This window comes from Hemiscyllium ocellatum, assembly GCF_020745735.1.
Source record: "Hemiscyllium ocellatum isolate sHemOce1 chromosome 27 unlocalized genomic scaffold, sHemOce1.pat.X.cur. SUPER_27_unloc_1, whole genome shotgun sequence".
NCBI classification, from domain to species: domain Eukaryota; kingdom Metazoa; phylum Chordata; class Chondrichthyes; order Orectolobiformes; family Hemiscylliidae; genus Hemiscyllium; species Hemiscyllium ocellatum.
Window position 1 is genome coordinate 5,555,267 of NW_026867476.1, and position 21,319 is coordinate 5,576,585.

A 21,319-nucleotide genomic window follows, 5' to 3' on the forward strand; every position below is an offset into this window, starting at 1 on the left:
AAAAGCTGCAGAAATCTTTCTGAAACTTGCATTGAAATTTGCGCAGTTAGGCCACAGTTGAGGATACAGTTGAGGACAGGCTGAAAAGGTGGAATGGCCTGTTCCTGTTCTTGAGAAATTTGTTCAGATTATGTAAAATAGAGTGATAGAGTTGCAGAGCATGGAAACAAACCTTTCAGTCCACGCTGACTACATATCCTAAATTAATCTAGCAATCCATTTGGCCCATATCTCTCTCAACCCTTCCTATTCATATACCCATCCAGATGGCTTTTAAATGTTGTAATTGTACCAGCAACGACCACTGCCTCTGACAGTTCATTCCATACATATACCACACTCTGCGTGAATAGGTTACCCTTTCGGTCCCTTTCAAACCTTTCTCCTCTCACCTTAAACCTATGCCCCTCTCGTTTGGGACTTCCTCTACCTAGGGGAAAAACATACAAAAGTTGAGCAGCCAGACAAAATGCGAAAGGAATAAAATGTTGAGCCCCAGGGAAACAAAAAAAAAATTGTGGCTCCAGCCTTTTTTTTCCCTCCTGTTGACAGTTGGACACTGAAAATCTGTCAGTAGCACCAGCATCTGCACTGGGCATACTGCGCATGTTTCTCGGTGTCTGCAAGCACTGCGCATGTACGCCGGTGTTCGCAAATTACTGCGCATGCGCTTTACTTGTCAGCGGAACCGGCGCTCAACGTTTTTGTAATGGACCAATGGAAAGTGCTGGAGGACCGGAAGGAGTCCGTTGAGAGCCCCCTAAATGCGGAAGTTGGACAATGCGCTTGTTGTTGCTGCTCCTTTATCTCTGAATGAAGATTGAACTTTACCTCAGACTGCAACTTCTTTCCTCTGTCCAACACCTGTGCGTACAAACATTCTTTTCTCACACACCCCCCTTTTCCACTATATTTTTTCATTCTGAAGTTCAATTCTTGACTTGCAGCAAAGTTGGTTCAGGTCTGTGTCTTAATTGGCAAATACCTAACAAATGCAGTAACACAAAAGCCTTTCCTGTGAAATGTTTATATGGTGATATACTGGGATGTGGAGTAAGTGAGGACTGCAGATGCTGGAAATCAGATGAATAGTGTGGCGCTGGAAAACACAGCAGGTCAGGCAGCATCCGGGGTGCCGGAGAGTCAACATTTTGGGCCAAACCCTTCATCAGGAATGATGTGTGGATTTACAAAGGTGCCTCAGCTACCTTCTACTCAGGTTTTCTACTCCAGTCAATGTCAGTTGTCACATATATGCAGCAGGTAAAAAATGAGGTCTGCAGATGCTGGAGATCACAGCTGCAAATGTGTTGCTGGTCAAAGCACAGCAGGTTAGGCAGCATCTCAGGAATAGAGAATTCGACGTTTCGAGCATAAGCCCTTCATCAGGAGCCCTTCACATATATGCAGCAAGCAATGAGCAAGGCAAGAGGAATTAAGTCTAGAATTGGGGATGTCTTCCTGCAGTTAGGAGGTGATTGAATATATTCAAAGCTGTGTTCATCTAACTTGTGAATGTCAAAAATAGTTACGGGGAAGGCAAGAAAATGTGTTTTTAATAAATATTTTTATTAGAAGCTTTTTCAAATCTTTTACAAAATGCCTATATACAAAAAAGAACAATACCAAAATACAGAAAGATAGCGGCAGTACAACGATGTCATATCACAATACTATTAATAATGAACTACTTACTATTCTATCAGAACAATCATATCTACTTAGCTAAAATTAAACTGCAATCAAATTAAATAAAATTTAAATTAATCTGAATTCAAATTAACTTAATTTAAATTATATCATATTACTTTATTCTATTTCACTCACTACACCTCCACTGAGGCTCCCATCCCTGGGAGCACCAGTCATTGTACTTGTATTCTTTTCCTCCAGCTTCCCCTTCCAGGGTCTCACGGGCACCCAGACTGATTCCCACAGCTGTACCACGGCACTAATTAATATTGCTGATAAGTCTGTATCAATATAATTTAGAAAGGACCGTCACGTCTTGTAAAACTGCACTGTTTTGTGGGGCACCATGTTTGTGAAGTAGTCTTGGGGAGATGCTCTATCACTAGCCTTTGCCACCCCATAAGACCTAGGGGTTTTTCCAATGTCCAATTCATTAAAATGTTCTTCCTCGCAAATTGGGTAGGAATGTTACACAGTCTCTTCCCGTGTTGCCCCAGAGAGTGCAAATTTGACAACCCTAGAAGAAATGCCAGATCCACTTTAACTTCAATCCCCAGGATATCCTTCGGCTCCCTTACTATAGCAATCCAGTATCTCTGGATCTTACAACATGACCAATAGCAGTGTGTGAGAGTGCCTATACTAATTTTACATTTGGGACACCTTGATGATACTCCTCTCTTGAACTTAGCTAGCCTCTCTGGCGCCATATAAGCCCTGTGTAAAATCTTCAATTGCATGGCCTGAGCTTTGTTACATATTAAAATTTTCCTTACATTTTCTCATATATCTTACAATGAAATGTCTTCTCCTAGCTCCCGATTCCACATCCTACACAGTCCCTCCACATCCCCTAAGGCACGTCTCTTCTGTAAATGATACAAAGTACAAACTGAAAGTACGTCCATACACTGGAGTACTCTTTTCTTCACATCTGACCTGTAAAGCTGAGCCAGGAGTGTGGTCTTCCTCTATATATAATCCCTTATCTGAAAGTATGGAAAAGGTCCCTATTAGACAATCCATATTTCTGACTTAGTTGGCTAAATGACATCAAGACCTCCCCCTTGAATAAATCTCCCAGACCGGAGATTCCCTTATTCTCCCATGTCTTAAAGTCAGAGTCCATTGCCCCAGGTTTAACTCCTTGGGCTCCCACCAGTGGGGTAAACGGCGAGGTCTTAAGCCAACTGCCCACGTCTTGTCTCATTATCCTCCAGGCTTTCACCGTATTTAAATTGATTGAACTCTTACACTGCTCGGTCTCGGATTTCATCTTATCCATGAATAATAGATTGACGAGGGGACATCTTGACTGCAAGACTTCAACGTCAAGTCAAATTGAGCCCGAATCCCCCCCATCCCCAGCCACCCACATATACTAACAAAGTGCATATTTGATATCTCTTCATGTCCAGAAGGTCCACCCCACCCCCTCACCCTGCGAGAGCTGCAATTTGGTAAACCTAATTAGGGGGTGCCTGTGACACCAAATAAAAGAACCTAGCCAACTATTGAGCCTCAGGAATACTCACCCACATTTTAGTTTGAGTATCGAGGGAGTACCTTATTTGAGGTCATAGTTTGTGCTGCTCAGCAGGGAGCTTCCCTGTGATTTTAGTACCACACCCAGGCCTGGCATACCTGTCCCCATATTGTCTCTATCCGGGTTTTGCTGGGGACCCAATGGGACCAGAAGTTTGGGGTGTGAGGCTGCTTGCTCGACAGCAGCATCTATCTGCTCATTCCTTTGGAGACTGTATCCATTGCCTCAATGTGAGCCAAACATCTTGATAACTGCCAGATTGCTTGGACAAAACAGCATTACTGTTAGGCTGTTCCCACATGCTTCAGATCACAACTATTCTCTTCAACTTGTGCAGTCAATTCATTCATTGTTACATTCAGACTCATCATTCTTTTTTGTTTCAGTTTCTGTCATCTTTAGGGTGCAGGTTTGTTTGCTGATCCATTTATTCTCCTCATCTCTTTCTAACATTCTCTGGTGTTCATTTTCCACATCACTCCATTGCTTAATGGCCTTGATTTGGATTGGCAGTGCTAAATTGCCCAGTGTCCAAACACAGTATTTCAAATGTGTCCTAACAATATGCTGTACAGCAGCAACATGGCCTCCCAACTCCTGTATTCAGTGCTTAGACCAATAAAGGAAAGCATACCTAACACTTCTTCACTCTCCTATCTAGCTGCAACTTCACTTTCAAGGAACTATGAACCTGCACTCCATCGTCATGTTGTTCTGCAACACTCCCTTACCTGTGTCAGTCCTGCCTGGATTGTTTGATCAAAATGCAAACCTCACATTTCTCTAAAGTAAACTCCATCTACCACTCCACGGTGCATTGCCCATCTCATGAATCTACTGACAGATAGGCTTGGATTGTTTTCATTGGAGCATAGGAGGTTGAGAGGTGACCTTAGAGAGATCTATAAAATTAGGAGAGGCAAGGATGATGTGAATAGCAGGTGTCCTTTCCGTAGGGTGGGGATTTCAAGATTAGAGAGCAAATTTTGAAGGTGAGAGGAGAAACATTTAAAAAAAAACATGAGGGGCACTATTTTCTTTTATACAGAGAGTAGTTCGTGTGTGGAAAAAATGTCCAGAGGAAGTGGTGGATACAGTCACAATGTTGAAAAGACATTTGGATAAGTACATGAATATGAAAGATTCGGGGGGTCGGGGAGGGGGGATATGGGCCAAACACAGGCAGGTGGGATTAGTTTAGTTTGTAAATATAGACACTATGGACTATTTGGACTGAAGGGTCTGTTTCTGTGCTGTCTGATTCTGTGCTGTCTGATTCTGTAACTGTTCTATACTGGTCTTAAAACCATTTTCTTGCTTTCCCCCATAACCCTCCACTTCTTTGTTGTTCAGAAACCAGCTTTGAATATGTGCATTGAACTCCAAACTGCAGGAAGACATCTGCACTTCTGAACTCAATACCACTTGCCTTGCTGATTGCTTGCTGCACCTGTCTGACAACTTGCATTAACTGATGCAGAAGGATGCCGAGGTCCCTTTGGACATCCACACATCATTCCTGATGAAGGGCTTGTGCCTGAAACATCTACTCTCCTGCTCCTCAGATGCTGCCTGACCTGCTGTGCTTTTCCAGCACCACACTTTTTGACACTGATCTCCAGCATCTGCATTTCTCACTTTCTCTCCATCCCAATATATCACTATTTAAACAATACACCTCATTTCTGCTTTTCCTGGTGTTTGCAACTTGTGGTCTTCTCTACATTGGGAAGACCAAGCAGAAACATGGCGGACGGTTCGCTGAGCATCGCAGCCGGGTTCGCAGAGGCTGACCAGACCTCCCAGTCACCACCCATTTTAATTTCCCTTCTCACTCCCTTTCTGACATGACCATTTTGGCCTCCTCTATTGCCGCAATGAACCAAACCGCGAATTGGAGGAACAACACCTCATCCTCCGCCTGGGCAGCCTACAGCTCGGAGGACTCAACATTGAGCTCTCCAATTTCAAATAACCTCAATTCTCATCCCCCGACTCCCTTGTCAGCCCCGACCCCTAACTTCCACTGCTGCCTGCCACCAACCAGATTCCTTCCTCCCATTGACCGACCAGGTCATATCCACTACCTGTCTTCACCTATCCCCTTTACCACCCTGCCCTCAGCAATCATTTTATCTGCATCTCCCCTTACATCCATCCCCAGTCCTGAAGAAGAGTTACACCCGAAATGTCGACTTCTCCACCTCCTGTTGCTGCTGGCTTGCTGTGATCTTCCAGCCTCCTGCCTATTTTGCCAATTGAGACACAACCTGCACCAACGTTTCCAGAGTCTGTCCCTTCCCCCATTCATTCCCTTTCCAGTCAGTTGCTGCACTTTCACAATCAGGATTCCCGCCCACCTTCCAAAGACCCCTTCGCCCATCTCCAACAGACTGCATCCACCTGGACACCCCGTGCTGGCCTATTACCTGCCCTCGACCTCTTCATTTCCAACTGCCGCCAGGACATTAACAGCTTCAATCTGTCTACCCCCCTCCCCCACCCCAACCTCTCACCCTCACAACGTGCAGCTCTCCAATCCCTCTGCTCCAATCCCAACCTCACCATCAAGCCAGCGGATAAAGTCTGGCGCACTGACCTCTACACCACTGAAGCCAAACGCCAACTTGAGGACACCTCTTCCTACTGCCCCCTCGACCATGACCCCACCCCCATCACCAAACCATCATCTCCCAGACCATACAGAACCTCATCACTTCAGGAGCTCTCCCACCCACAGCTTCCAACCTCCTAGTCCGGGAACCCCGCACTGCCCGGTTCCTTCCCAAGATCCACAAGCCTGACCACCCTGGCCGACCCATTGTCTCAGCATGCTCCTGCCCCACTGAACTCATCTCTCCCTACCTCAACACTGTCCTATCCCCCTAGTCTAGGAACTCCCCACATATGTTCGAGACACCACCCACTCCCTCAACCTCCTCCAAGACTTCCGTTTCCCTAACGCCTCATCTTCACCATGGTTATCCAATCCCTCTACACCTCCATCCGCCATGACCAGGGCCTCCAAGCCCTCCGTTTTTCCCTCTCCAGACGTCCCCAACAGTACCCTTCCACCTACACTCTCATTCGTTTGGCTGAACTGGTCCTCACCCTTAACAATTTCTCCTTTGAATCCTCTCACTTCCTATTCCCACCCTACCTCTTGCAAAAATGCCATTCCATATTCCCAATTCCTCCGCCTCTGCCGTATCTGCTCCCAGGAGGACCAGTTCCACCATAGAACACACCAGATGGCCTCCTTCTTTAGAGACTGCAATTTCCCTTCCCACGTAGTTAAAGATGCCCTCCAACGCATCTCATCCACAACTCGTACGCCCTCAGACCCCACCCCTCCAACCATAACAAGGACAGAACGCTCCTGGTGCTCACGTTCCATCCAACCTTCGCATTAATCAAATCATCCGCCAACATTTCCGCCACCCCCAAAAAGACCCCACCACCAGGGATATATTTCCCTCCCCACCCCTTTCCGCCTTCCGCAAAGACCGTTCCCTCCATGATACCTGGTCAGGTCCACGCCCCCCTACAACCCACCCTCCCATCCTGGCACTTTCCCCTGCCACCGCAGGAGCTGTAAAACCTGTGCCCACACCTCCTCCCTCACCTCTATCCAAGGCCCTAAAGGAGCCTTCCGCATCCAAAGTTTTACCTGCACATCCGTTGCTCCCGATACAGTCTCCTCTACATTGGGGAGACTGGGCACCTCCTAGCAGAGCACTTTAGGGAACATCTCCGGGACACCTGCACCATTCAACCACACCACCCCTTGGCCCAACATTTCAACTCCCCCTCCCACTCTGCCGAGCACATGGAGGTCCTGGGCCTCCTTCACCGCCGTTCCCTCACCACCAGATGCCTGGAAGAAGAACGCCTCATTTCAGAACACTTCAACCCCCAAAAGGCGGCACGGTGGCACAATGGTTAGCACTGCTGCCTCACAGTGCCAGGGACCTGGGTTCAATTCCCACCTCAGGCGACTGACTGTGTGGAGTTTGCACGTTCTCCCCGTGTCTGCGTGGGTTTCCTCCGGGTGCTCCGGTTTCCTCCCACAGTCCAAAGATGTGCGGGTCAGGTGAATTGGCCATGCTAAAATTGCACGTAGTGTTAGGTAAGGGGTATATGTAGGGGTATGGGTGGGTTGCGCTTCGGCGGGTCGGTGTGGACTTGTTGGGCCGAAGGGCCTGTTTCCACACTGTAAGTAATCTAAAAATCTAATCTAAATCTCAACCCCAGGGCATCAATGTGGACTTCAACAGTTTCCTCATTTCCCCTTCCCCCACCTCACCCTAGTTCCAAACTTCCAGCTCAGCACTGCCCCCATGACTTGTCCTAGTTGCCTATCTCCTTTTCCACCTATCTACTCCACCCACTCCTCCCTGATCTATCACCTTCATCCACTCACCCATTGTACTCTATGCTACTCTCTCCTCACCCCCACCCTCCTCTAGCTTATCTTTCCACGATTCAGGCTCACTGCCTTTATTCCTGATGAAGAGCTTTTGCCCGAAACGTCGATTTCGCTGCTCCTTGGATGCTGCCTGACCTGCTGTGCTCTTTCAGCACCACTAATCCAGAATCTGGTTTCCAGCATCTGCAGTCATTGTTTTTACTTAGTTGCTGCAAGTCAACCACTGAACCCCAGAATGAAAAAGAAATGGAAAAGGAGGTGAGAAAAGAGATAGCCGTACTCACAGATCTTGGACAGAGGAAGGAATTTACCGTCTGGGTGAAACGCAATATTCATTCACAGAAAGAGAAGCAGGAGGAGCAGTTTCAGAAACTCATGGTCCAACTTCCGCATTCAGACAATGGGTGGCTTTCTGATTGGACGGAGTACCTTCCGGTCTTCCTGTGCTCTCTGTTGCTCAATGAACAGAAGGTCGCGGCCTTTTCCCTGCAGACAGCGATGAGATGCCCAGTGTTTTGCTGACATTAGCAAGCATGCGTACTGCGTTGCTGTCACCGGCAAATATGCATAGTATGCTCTTTGGGAATGCTGCTGTTACTGACAAATTTTAAGTGTACAAATGCCAAAAGGAAGAAAAGGGGTCGACCACAATTTTTTCCTCTGGACCTCGACATTTTATTGCTTTTGCATTTGTCTCGCTGCTCAACTTTCGTATGTATTTTCCCCTTGTTGAGAGACAATGTGTCCCAGTGAGCTGACTGTGGGAAGGAGCTTTAACCAGCTACACAAACTGAAGAAACATTACACTATTCGCAGCAGAGGTGTGACTCTACAGTTTTCCTGAGTGTGATCACAGTTTCAATTGTTCATCGGAAACAGAGAGCCAAAAGGACACAGAACTGCGGAGAAGTTGTGGAGATGTGGGGACTGTGAGAAAGGATTCCGTTCCCTATCGGCACTGGAGATTCATCAGCTCAGTCGCAGTAGGGACAGGCCGTTCTTCAAAACATTATTTCCCATTAACGAAAACATATTCACTTTGCCTGATTACCTTGAACTTATACAAGTGTCCCGTCATAACATCTTAACGAATAGCTTTCAACATTTTCCCTCTGGCATATGTTAAGGTAAATGGTCTGCAGTTTCCTGTTCTCTGTCTCCCTTTTTGAAGAAAGGAGTTAAAAAATCCAAAGAAACCTTCCTTGAATCTAATGAGGTTTGGAAAATTAAAACCGATGCATTAATTATTTCACTATCCAGTGAAATCCTTCGGGTACCCGGGACTTGTCAACTCGTAGTTCCAACAGTTTACTCAGTACTACTTACATGGTAATTGGAATTTTCTTCAGTTCCTCCTTCCCTTTCAATTCCTGATTTACAGCTAGTTCCAGGGTGTTACTTGTATCCTCTCTAGTGAAGACATTCAAGCTCTTTTCAATTCATCTGCCATCTCTTTATCCTCAATTATTGAATCCCCAGACTCATTTTCTACAGAACCAACAATTATTTTGTTAGCTTTTAAGAAAAGCTGACGCCCCAGGGTTTAAAAAGCCCCAGCTTCTCCCTATAACTCAAACCCACCTGTCCTGGCAACATCCCTGTAAATCCTTTCTGCTCCACCATTCAATCATGGCTGATCTGCTCCTCACCCCATTTTCCTGTCTTCTCCCCATGACCTTTCAACCCATCACCAATTAAAAACCTGTATAACTCCTCTTCAAATTTACCCACTGTTTCAACATCCAGCACTTTGGGGGAGCGAATTCTACGGATCCATAACTTTTTGGGAGAAGTAGTTTCCCCTCAACTCTGCTTTAAATTTGTTCCCGCCTATCCTAAGTCTGTGACATCTCGTTCCAGAATGCCCCACAAGAAGAAGCACCCATTCCATGTCTATCCATACCTTTTATCATCTTGCATATCTGAATTTGATCTGCTCTCATTCTTCTAAATTCTTGACAGTATCAGTCCAAAGAATTTGATCTCTCTTCATTCGACAATCCCCTCAACTCTGGGATCAATCTCCTATGAACCTCCTATGAACTACCTCCAAAGTCACTACATCTTTCCTGAAATAAGGGGATTAGATCTGGGCACAATCCTCCAGGTGCAGTCTCAGCAATGCCATGTACAGTTGCAGCAACACTTCCTTACCTTTATATCCTGTTCCTTTAGCAGTAAAAACCAACATTCCATTCGCTTTCTTTATTATCTGCTGTACCTGCATGTGAGCCTTCTGTGACTCATGAACGAGGATACCCAGATCCCTCTGCAGCAGAGCACCTCTCCTCATTTTAGATAATAGGTTGCTTTCCTGTTTTTGTGACCAAAATGCATGACCTCACATTCATCCACCTTAAACTCCATATGCCACATTTTGGCTCACTCTCCGAGCCTATCTGTATCCATTTGTAAGGTTCTTATTTCATCATTGCAATTTACCATCCCACCTATTTTTGTGTCATCTGCAAATTAGGCTATAAAGCCTTTATCCCTGTATCCAAGTCACTAATGTAGATTGTAAATAGTTGTGGTTCAAGGACCCAACCCTGTAGAACCTGACTAGTTACATCTTGCCACCCAGAAAAAATAAGGCATTGATTTGGACTGTCTGTCTTCTGCCCATCAGCTCGTCACCTATAAATCACCCCAATCTCATATGATCCACCCTTGTGAATTAACCTTTTGTGTGGCACTTTCGCAAGTGCCTTCTGGAAGGCCAGATATATTCATCTACAGGATCCCTATTAGCCACTTTGCTTGTTACATCTTCAAAGAACTTAGTCAAATCTGATTTGCCTTTCATAAAACCATGCTAACTCTGATGGATGGAGTTTTGAATTTCCAAGTGTCCTGATATTGCCTCCTTTGCAATTGATACTAACACCTTCCCAACAACAGATGTTAAATTAACTGAGCTCCAATTTCCCATATATTGCCTCCCTCCCTTTTTGAATATAAGTGTTACATTAGTATTTTTCCAATCCACTGGAAACAAAAGATCATAAGATAAAGGAGCAGAAATCATAGAGATGTACAGACCCTTCGGTCCAACCTGTCCATGCCAATCAGATATCCCAACCCAATCTAGTCCCACCTGCCAGCACCCAGCTCATATCCCTCCAAACCCTTCCTATTCATATACCCATCTATATTGATTGTTTAAGTTCTACGCTTCCTATAGCCTCTGATTTGCCCGTTCCAATAGGAATGGCCCTATTGTCCTCTAACGTGAAAACTGAGGAAAAATATTAATTTCGCAGCTCTGCTATTTCAGTATTCCCAGCTGAAAATGTGTTGCTGGAAAAGCGCAGCAGGTCAGGGAGCATCCAAAGAGCAGGAGAATCGACGTTTCGGGCATGAGCCCTTCTTCAGGAATGAGGAAAGTGTGTCAAGCAGGTTAAGATAAAAGGTAGGGAAGAGGGACTTGGGGGAGGGGAGTTGGAAATACGATAGGTGGAAGGAGGTCAAGGTGAGGGTGATAGGCCGGAGTGGGGTGGGGGCGGAGAGGTCAGGAAGAAGATTGCAGGTTAGGAGGGCGGTGCTGAGTTGGAGGGATTTGACTGAGACAAGGTGGGGGGAGGGGAAACGAGGAAACTGGAGAAATCTAGGTTCATCCCTTGTGGTTGGAGGGCTCACCCACCCCGTGCTGGCCTCTTACCTGAACAGTTCTTTACTCCTATTTCAGTATTCCCCCTATTAACTCGCTGGCTTCAACTTCCAAGGAACCAACATTTGCCTGAGTGACTCTGTTCCGTTCAGCACACCACTGGAAGCTTTTGCTATTCATTTTGATATTTTGTGCAAGGTTTCTTTCGTACTTTACCTTACCTACTCTTATTTATTTTATTGGCATCTCTTTGTTTATGTCTGAAAGTCTCCCAATGTTTCAGCCTTCCAGAGGTCTGCAATAACATTTCTGAACAGACTGCAAATTTAAAAAAAAAACTACGTTCAAACGGAAAAGAAATCCACCTTTCAGGGCGCTGGGGGCGGGCAAAACTATCGCCTATTGTCTCTGAATTCTTGGAGGACTCCTCCAACCACGCCCCTGAATATGATGACGTCATCACCAGGACCACGCCCTTGCAAGATAGCGCGTGTGCAGTGTAGGTCGCACGGCGGAACATTCCTGATGAAGGGCTTATGCTCGAAACGTCGAATTCTCTATTCCTGAGATGCTGCCTAACCTGCTGTGCTTTGACCAGCAACACATTTTCAGCTGTGATCTCCAGCATCTGCAGACCTCATTTTTTACTCGAAGATTTTAACCTACTGCGAATCCTCTTACAAGGATGCCTTCCTTGAAGAAGCTCTCTTCCTCCCTCTACAAGGATTTCAGTGAGTCCCTCTCTCACTGCAACCCCCAGGTCATCTCCTCTGCACAGAAGCTCTTCAGCCACGTTCTCAAACAGACTCGTTACCACAGCCACAATTCCTGATGAAGGGCTTATGCTCGAAACGTCGAATTCTCTATCCCTGAGATGCTGCCTGGCCTGCTGTGCTTTGACCAGCAACACATTTGCAGCTGTGATCTCCAGCATCTGCAGACCTCATTTTTTACTCGGCGGAACAAAGGCTGTGTAGGGGAGAGGGATGGCGCCGGCGGCTGAAAGAACAAGAAACCGCTGGAAAAGCTGAGCAGGTCCGGCAGCTCATATCAAGAGAAATCTGAGGACGTACTTCGGGTCCAGTGATCCTTTTTTAGAACAGGACCAGGTTTCAGAAACATCCCGGGGAGAGGAGACAGTGAGACAGGGTAAGATTGGAGACCGCCGGGAGGAGGGAGACTGGGGAGTTTATAAACTCCTAGGGGAGGCCTGAGGACCCCAATAAAAATCCCACAGGCCCAGTGTTTACTTCACCGCTGAAGGCGCTCTTGGATTGCCTAGGTATCCAGCCACCATCTTTGTGAGGAGGTTGTTAGATTAGATTAGATTACTTACAGTGTGGAAACTTCGGCCCAACAAGTACACACCGACTCGCACCCAACCAGACCCATTCCCCTATATTTACCCCTGCACCTAACACTACGGGCAATTTAGCATAACCTGCACACTTTTGGACTGGGGAGAAAACCGGAGCACCCGGAGGAAACCCACGCAGAAGATGCAAACTCCACACCGTCAGTCGCCTGAGGCGGGAATCGAACCCGTGTCTCTGGCGCTGTGAGGCAGCAGTGCTAGCCACCGTGCCGCCCTGTTGTATAATATTGATTTCCTCTACTTTTAATCTTGAAGATTTTTAAAATGTACACTGGCTTCAATTTATGAATTCTAAGTACAGAAGCAAAATATAAACATCTACTCCTTACATGTATCTCAGCATGTGCATAGGAGCTAAGACCGTTTCAAGATTTACTGAGGTGCAGGATCAATAGCTTTCTCTTTTGATTTCCGAAAGTGGTGCCCTGCAAACTCCTGCACACAGCCTGTTCTGTTAGCCTTTATGGGAGAGATATGATAGCAAAACCAAGACACCAATGTAGTCAAGTAATTTTAAGTCACACTTTGGTGCTTTAATCCCCTCAAATTCAGCATAAGGCTATAGGGGTACCAGACTCCCTAGGACAGCCAGGATGGATAACAGAGGAGAGCTGAAGTGTTATCCTTGTCAAACCTGTAACTACTTCAAAAACCACCAACAAGTTTCTGAAAAGCAATGTCCCTGTCAGCAATACCATGCTGACTTCCTAATCAATCCACCTCTCTCTATGTAACTAATTTTGACCAGAATAACTATTACTGCTTTTTCACCAGATTTAAACTGACTGCTCTATAATTGCTGAGATTATCTTTACTACCTTTCTGCGAGGCTGCAATGTTTGCAGTTTTCCAGTCTTCTAGCATTTATCTAAGTCCATGGAAGACTGATGAATAATGGCGAGTGCTCCCACAATTTCTGTCATCCCTTCCTTCAAGATCCTTGGATACATTTCATCAAGTCCCAGTGCCTTGTCAATTTTTAAGTGCTAACAGCTTATCGAAGACTTCTTTTCATATTAATTTTGAATTCAAAATTAACAAAGTCACCTTGTTGGTTGCCCCGTAAGATCCTGATTCAGCATCTTCAAGAGAATTAGTTAGAATGGAGTGAGAACAGAGGGGGAGAATGAGTGGGATGGCGCTTTCAATTTTGTGGAATAAGAAAAGAATATTCCCCAGAAAGTAGAATTGCTTGTTCTGAATTTCTACCCTGGACTGACAGTGATGAATTTTGTAATTTCTTTTTGCAGCGTATTTGAATACGGAAGTTTCAAAATGAACAGATGAAAGCCTTATCCGAAAACATTGACTCTCCTGCTCCTCGGATGCCGTCTGACCCATTGTGCTTTTTCAGTGCCACAGTTTTCAACAGTGATTCTCCAGTGACTCCAGTCCTCACTTTGATGTCAATGTCTGATAGTCACTCAATCCATCAGGACCGCAACAATTTTCAACTATGATTCTGTGAGGAGGAGACTAGCTTTTTGGTACTAGTTTGAGTACATTTTCAGCATCAGTGGGAGTAGATGAGAGACCCTACTGTTGCAGCGCATTGAGTGTGGAGCGTGTAACAGCTATACAGCCTGAAAACAGGAATTCACGGCAGGGAGGGGCTGTACATGTGTTTGCGTACAGCTGAAGCTTCAGCCATGGAGGAACCGGAGGAATCTCGCTCTGTGGAGAAACAATGGAAGTGTGGTAATTGTGGGAAAGGCTTTCATGCCCTGTCTGCCCTGGAGACTTATTGGCGCAGCCACACCGAGGGGAGGCCGTTCTCCTGCCACTTGTGTAGGAAGGCCTTCAGCAAATCCTCTGACCTGCTGAAGCACCACCGGGTCCACAGAGGGGAGAGGCCATTCAGCTGCCCTGAGTGCGGGAAGGCCTTCAGCAATTCCACTACCTTGCTGACCCACAAGCGGGTCCAATCGGGGGAGAGGCCTTTCAGCTGCTCAGAGTGTGGGAAGGCCTTCAGCAATTCCTCCGACCTGCTGAAGCACCAGCGGGTCCACACAGGGGAGAGGCCATTCTCCTGCCCAGAGTGCGGGCAGGCCTTCGGTGATTCCTCTGCCCTGCTGACCCACCGGCGGGTCCACACAGGGGAGAGGCCGTTCTCCTGCCCCGAGTGTGGGAAGGCCTTCAGCAAATCCTCTGACCTGTTGAAGCACCAGCGGGTCCACACGGGGGAGAGGCCGTTCTCCTGCCCCGAGTGTGGGAAGGCCTTCAGCAATTCCTCTGCCCTGCTGACCCACCGGCGGGTCCACACCGGGGAAAGGCCTTTCAGCTGCCCTGAGTGTGGGAAGGCCTTCAGTAGTTCCTCCTACAGGCTTAACCACCAACGGGTCCACACAGGGGAGAGGCCGTTCCCCTGCACCGTGTGCGGGAAGGCTTTCAGCAATTCCTCCAACCTGCTGAACCACCAGCGGATCCACACAGGCGAGAAGCCCTTCACCTGCTCTCAGTGTGGGAAGGGTTTCACCCGTTCCTTCAACCTGCGGAGCCACCAGCGAATTCATCTGCCATCGCAGGGGGATTGAACGAGCAATGGGTTGGAGGGGTTGGTGGTGGTGATGTTGGGGAGAATGTGTGCGCTTTGACCTTGAGCTGTTTTTTAAATAAAAGCTACTTTTTCTATGCCTTTTTGCTGGGGAGAATCTGAAGCTGTAACAAAGTTGGGTCACAATAAAGGTTACCTGAACTTAATGCCGAGCTCATGCTCTCGTTGAAAGCTTTGAGCTCCAAATAATTTTTGTTTTAAATCTGCTCATTTCTTTCACCCTCCTGCACGAAGTTTCCAATGTCATGTATCAAATGGAGCAGTGAATGAAGAGCTAGTATTGTTAGAAATTGTAAATTTTTCAGGAGTGCAGGTACTGCACCGTTTCATTAGCATTGTAAAGTTTACTGGCAGCAAAGGGTGTGGGCTGTGTTCACTAGAAACAATGTGGAGGAGCCAGTATTGGACTGGGGTGGGTAAAGTTAAAAATCATGTATAGTCCAACAGGTTTATTTGGAAGCATGAGCTTTCAGAGCGCTGCTCCTTCATCAGGTAGCTGTGGAACAGGATGATAAGACACAGAATTTATAGCAAAAGATCACAGTGTCATGCAACAGAAATGATATATTGAACAAACCTAGATTGCTGTTAAGTCTTTCATCTTTTAGAATGGGTTGCAGGTTTTGGTTCATTAATATATAAATCCCAGAACATTTTTTAAGTCACAGTCTGAAGATGACTTCAGGTTTTATAAAAATAGGTGACATCTCAGCTCTCACAATGTATGAAAGGTTTGAGTGTGTCTGTATCCGAATCTTGAATCAGACTGGTTCCATTACCAAAGTAGGAATTAATAAAGTAATACTTGGATTGACTACCTGCAGATTTCTGCTCAGAAAGTGCACATCGAATGTATCTGCAAATGCAAATTCACCCATAGACTCATGTGTAGGTGTGCATGCGTATGAGAGAGTGTGTTTGCATATGCACATACTTGGTGAATTTTTTCTGTGATGGAGTATAAGCCTCTGAGAGGGCGTGTGCATGGGTGTGAGTGGGGTGTGTTTGTGTGTGTGTCTGAGAGACCATGTGTATGTGAGAGGGTTTGCGTGACTGTGTGTGTGAGAGACAGTGTGTATAATGTAATGGGATCACCCAAGGTCCCTGTTGAGACGATCCTCATGGGTTCCGAACTTGGCTATCGGCCACTAAAAACACTTGAGCAGTTACACAACACACATTGGAAAGGGCAGGGTGGGACTTGTCTTTTGCTTTGCAGAAGGTGGGAGGCTCTGAATGAGAGCAAACGTGTTGGAGGACCTTCGGCTCAGAGTTGGAGCTGGAAGCCAGGCTGCATACATGTTGGGGCAAGTTAACCCAGCATTTTATTCTGGGGGTTGGTCATTCATCTCCAGACAGAGCCTTCACATTGGGTCAGTGGACAGGATCAGGTGGGTATGCATGTGAATCACGCAGGTAAAGGGGATCTGAGAGAGGGCTGCAGGGGTGAGGAGCTAACTGGCTGGGTGGTGGGAGGAAGAACAAAGTTGGGGGGGTGTGGTAAGGGACAGAATAGTGACAGAAATTGTCTCTGTTCTCTGCACTTGGCAGCAGGAGACCAGGTGGCACTGGGATTCAGGAACCAACATGCTCAGGGCTGGAGAGGTGGGAAAGGAAGGCTGCAGTGGGCATGGTCCAACAATATCAGGAGGAGACCGCCTCTGCTGAGGGCACATGAGAAGTCAGAAGCTACAAAAACAAAGCAGAATCTCGAAGCTTTGGGCAGCACAGTGGCTCTGTGGTTAGTACTGCTGCCTCATATTGCCAGGGACCCAGGTTGGATTATAGCCTTGGGTGACAGTGTGGACTTTCTGCGTGGGTTACCTCTGGGTGCTGCGGTTTCTTCCCACAGTCCAACGATCTGCAGTTTAGGGTGGGGTAAGCCAGGGGGAGCTGCAGAGCTATATGGTAGGTGGGGTCATCTGCTGGGATGCTGTTTGGAAGTTTGGTGTGGATTAGATGGGCCAAATGGCCTGCAGGGATTACAGGATTCTGTTGCCATGGCCACATGTATATTGAGAAGTGACTGCTGTTGTCCTGGGAAAGGTGGGATTTGTGGTGTCACTGCCCGCTGTCCATTCGCTCCCTGTCCCCCCAACCCCTATCCATTTTCTCCCTCTCGACCCCCAGCCATTCTCTTTCCGTTTTCTCCCCAGCACCTGTTATTTCTCGTGCCTCAAGTCTTCTTTGATTGCTGTATCAAGACTTTCTAAGAAGAAAGAGAGAATGGATGTTGATGAGTCTATATGAGAGATGGCTGATCTTTAAAATGAAGAATAGCTAAAATTATATATTCAGGAACATCATTAAAGCTTCTTCAATTTTATAAAAAAAGCTGCAGGCACCTTTCTGAACCTGCATTGAAAAATGCGCAGTTAGGCCACAGTTGAGTACAGGCTGTAATGAGTGAATGAGAGTATTCCAGAAGAAGGGCTTATGCCCGAAACATCGAATCTCCTGTTCCTTGGATGCCGCCTGACCTGCTGCGCTTTTCCAGCAACAGTAATGAGTGAATGGCCTACTCCTAGTCTTGTGACATTGGTTCCAACTAAGTAGAACAAGAGTCAGAGTTATAGAGCAGAGAAACAAACCCTTCGGTCCGGGCCGACCACATCTCCTAAATTAATATATTCCCATTTGCCAGTTCATGTCTCCATCCTATTCATGCCTTTTAAAAGTTATAAATTGCTCCACTGCTTCCTCTGGCAGCTCATTCAGTACACGCACCACCCTCTGCTTGAAACAAGTTACCCCTCTCATCCTAAACTCGTCCCCTAGTTCTGGACTCCCCCCACCCCAGGCAAAAGACCTTGCCTATTTACACTATCCATGCCCCTCCTGATTTTATGACATCTATAAAGGTCACCCCTCAGTTTCTGCTGCTCCAGGGAAAACAGCCCCAGCCTATTCAGCCTCTCCCTGTAGCTTAAACCCTTCAACTCAAAGAATGTCCTTATAAATTGTTTCTGAACCCTTTCAGGTTTCACAATATTCTTTCCACTAAGTGATCAGTAGACTGTGAACAATCTATTTTATGTGGGGCGTAAGAGAGGGTATTTCTTGAGGCGAATTAACTTTCAAATAGTGTTTTTATATAATCCTTAGTCCCTCATAAATCTTTCCCCACTCAGCCTAAATCTATGCCTTCTAGTTTGGGCTTGCCCTACCCTGGGGGAAAGGAATATAAAGGTTAAGCAGCCAGACAAAATGCAAAAAGACTAAAATATCGAGCCACAGAGGGGTAATAATTGTGGTTCTACACTTTTTGTTTCTCCTACTTGCATTTGGACACTTCAAATCTGTCCGTAATACGAGCATCTCCTGCAGAGCATACTACGCCAGCTTCAGCAAAGGACTGCTTATGCTCTTCGACGTCAGCAAACATCTGCGCATACTCCATGATTTCCACATGAACGGTTCGCGATCTTCTTTTGATGGACCAATAGAGAGCCCTGAGGAAACAAAGAGACTGGACCTCCTGCCATTCAGAGCTCCCCCTTTCTCTGAATGTGGAAGTTGGACCATGAGCTTTGGAAGCTGTTAATCTCTCCCTGAATGATGGCTGAGCTTCACCCCAGACTGCAACTTCATTTCTCTGTTCAACATCTGTGAGTACAGCACTCTCTTTTCCGTTTTGTTGTTTTTCATTCTGGGCTTCAGTTGTGGACTTGCAGCAACTGAAAGGAAAGGGAGTGAATCCAGGGAGGGGGCGGACTATGGAAACATTGGTGTAGGTCTGTTCTCAGTTGGCAAACACATGACAATTGCATGACCACAATGTGATAATATAACCTTTACTGTGGAACAAAAAGCAGAAAGGAGTTGCATTGTTTAAAAGTGACACATTGGGATGTGAAGGAAGTGAGGACTGCATATGCTAGAGATTAAAAGTCAAAGTGTGGCGCTGGAAAAGCACAGCAGGTCAGACAGCATCGGAGGACCAGGAGAGTCGACATTTCGGACATGAACCCTTCATCAGGAATGATGTGTGGATGTACAAAGGGGTCTTAGTGTCCTTCTTCACTAGACAATGTCAGTCGTCAGACAGGTGCAGCAAGCAATCAGCAAAGCAAGTGGTATATTAGCAAGGAGGAGTGGAGTTCAGAAGTGGGGATGTCTTCCTGAAGTTGGTGGGGGTGGGGGAGGGGAGGGGAGGGTCAGTCATTGAATATATTCAAGGCTGAGTTCATCTGATTTTTGAACAACAAAGAAGAGGATGGTGATGGGGAAAGTAAAAGAAAAATGGCTTTAAGGCCAGTACAGAACAATTAGAGTCATACAGCACAGAAACAGACCCTTCAGTCTAACTAGTTGATGCTGACTATATTCACAAACTAAACTAATCCCATTTAGTTTGGCCTATATCCCTCCGAACCTTTCCTATTCATGTACTTATCCAAATGTCTTTTAAATGTTGTCACTGTTCCTGCATCCACCATTTCCTCAGGATATTGATTCCACACACAAACCATTCTCTTTCAAAATAAAAGGTGCTCTTCATGTCTTTTTTAAAAATCTTACTCCTCTCACCTTAAAAATGTGCTCCCTAATCTTGAAACCCCCACCCAAAGGAAACAGCATCTGCCACGCACCTCATCAATATCCCTCTTGGCTTTATAAACTTCTAAGGTCACCTCTCAACCTCCTGTGCTGCAGTGAAAAATGTCCCAGCATATCCACCTAGATGTAGGTATATTCATATCCAGTTATGATCTGTTCAATGCTGGTGCAGGCTCGAAAGACCAAATGGCCTAGCCCTGCTCCAAATTCTCACCCTCATGAGTCTAAGGACAGCAAGAGACCATAAAACATAGGAGCACAAAATTAGGCTATTCAGCCTATCACGTCTCTTCATACCATTCAATAGTGGCTGATACGTTTCTCAATCCCATTCTTCCGCCTTCTCGATCCCCTTATTCTCAAGAACCTATCTATCTCAGTCTTAAAAATCCTTAGTGACCTGGCCTCCACAGCATTCTGTGGCAATGAATTCCACATATTCACCGGTCTCTGGCTGAAAGGTTACTCCTTATCTCCGTTCTAAAAGGTCTTCCCTTTACTCCAAGGCTGTGGCCTCGGTTCCTAGTCTCTCCCATCAATGGAAACATCTTCCCAATGTCCACTTTGCCCAGGCTGTTCAGTGTTCTGTATGTTTCAATTAGATCTCTCCTGAGTGCGGGCCTGTGTTATGGACTAAACCAGACCATGCAAAACATTCTTAAGCAGGCAGCCCCTCACCATAACTTTGCAATTTATTTTGATAAGTGTACAGTGAAAATTACCTGGAGTAAGTTAGCTCAGTTGATTACCAGATTTTAAAACAGACAATAATTATTCACAGCTGAAAATGTGTTGCTAGTTAAAGCACAGCAGGTTAGGCAGCATCCAAGGAACAGGAAATTCGACGTTTCGGGCCACAGCCCTTCATCAGGAATGGTTAGGCAGCATCCAAGGAACAGGAAATTCGATGTTTCGGGCCAGAGCCCTTCATCAGGAAGTTTCCTGATGAAGGGCTCCGGCCCGAAAGGTCGAATTTCCTGTTCCTTGGATGCTGCCTAACCTGCTGTGCTTTAACCAGCAACACATTTTCAGCTCTGATCTCCAGCATCTGCAGACCTCAGTTTTTACTCAATAATTATTCACAAAATTACACAATTAAACATAAAGATCAGAATAAAGAACCTCTACAGAACTCAGCCTATCCAACTAGACTTAATTATGCTGTTCGAATATACACAAGAGTCCCAATAAGCAAACTCAATTTGAAAACTCAATAGAACACATGCTTACAGATTGAAGTTGAGGGGCAGAAAAGAGAGGGTGTTTCCTCATCAGTTGAACTCTGTTGAACTTTCAACCAGTTAAGACTGAACTAAAATACTGGGCGGCACGGTGGTTAGCACTGTTGCCTCACAGCGCCAGAGACCTGGGTTCAATTCCCACCTCAGGCGACTGACTGTGTGGAGTTTGCACATTGTCTGCGTGGGTTTCCTCTGGGTGCTCCGGTTTCCTCCCAAAGTCCAAAAATATGCAGGTTACATAGAACATAGAACATAGAAGGATACAGCGCAGTACAGGCCCTTCGGCCCTCGATGTTGCGCCGACCGAATCCT

The 21,319-nt window shown here is 46.1% G+C and overlaps 1 protein-coding gene across 1 annotated transcript; it reads left to right on the forward strand.

Annotated features, from left to right (window-relative positions):
• Positions 1–12,288: 12,288 nt before the first annotated feature.
• LOC132807100 (gastrula zinc finger protein XlCGF7.1-like) lies at positions 12,289–15,290 on the forward strand. The gene is made up of 2 exons (XM_060821401.1): positions 12,289–12,426; positions 13,903–15,290. Exon 2 carries the CDS (start codon positions 14,272–14,274, stop codon positions 15,184–15,186), a length of 915 nt encoding a protein of 304 aa, XP_060677384.1. The 5' UTR covers positions 12,289–12,426; positions 13,903–14,271; the 3' UTR covers positions 15,187–15,290.
• Positions 15,291–21,319: the final 6,029 nt, after the last annotated feature.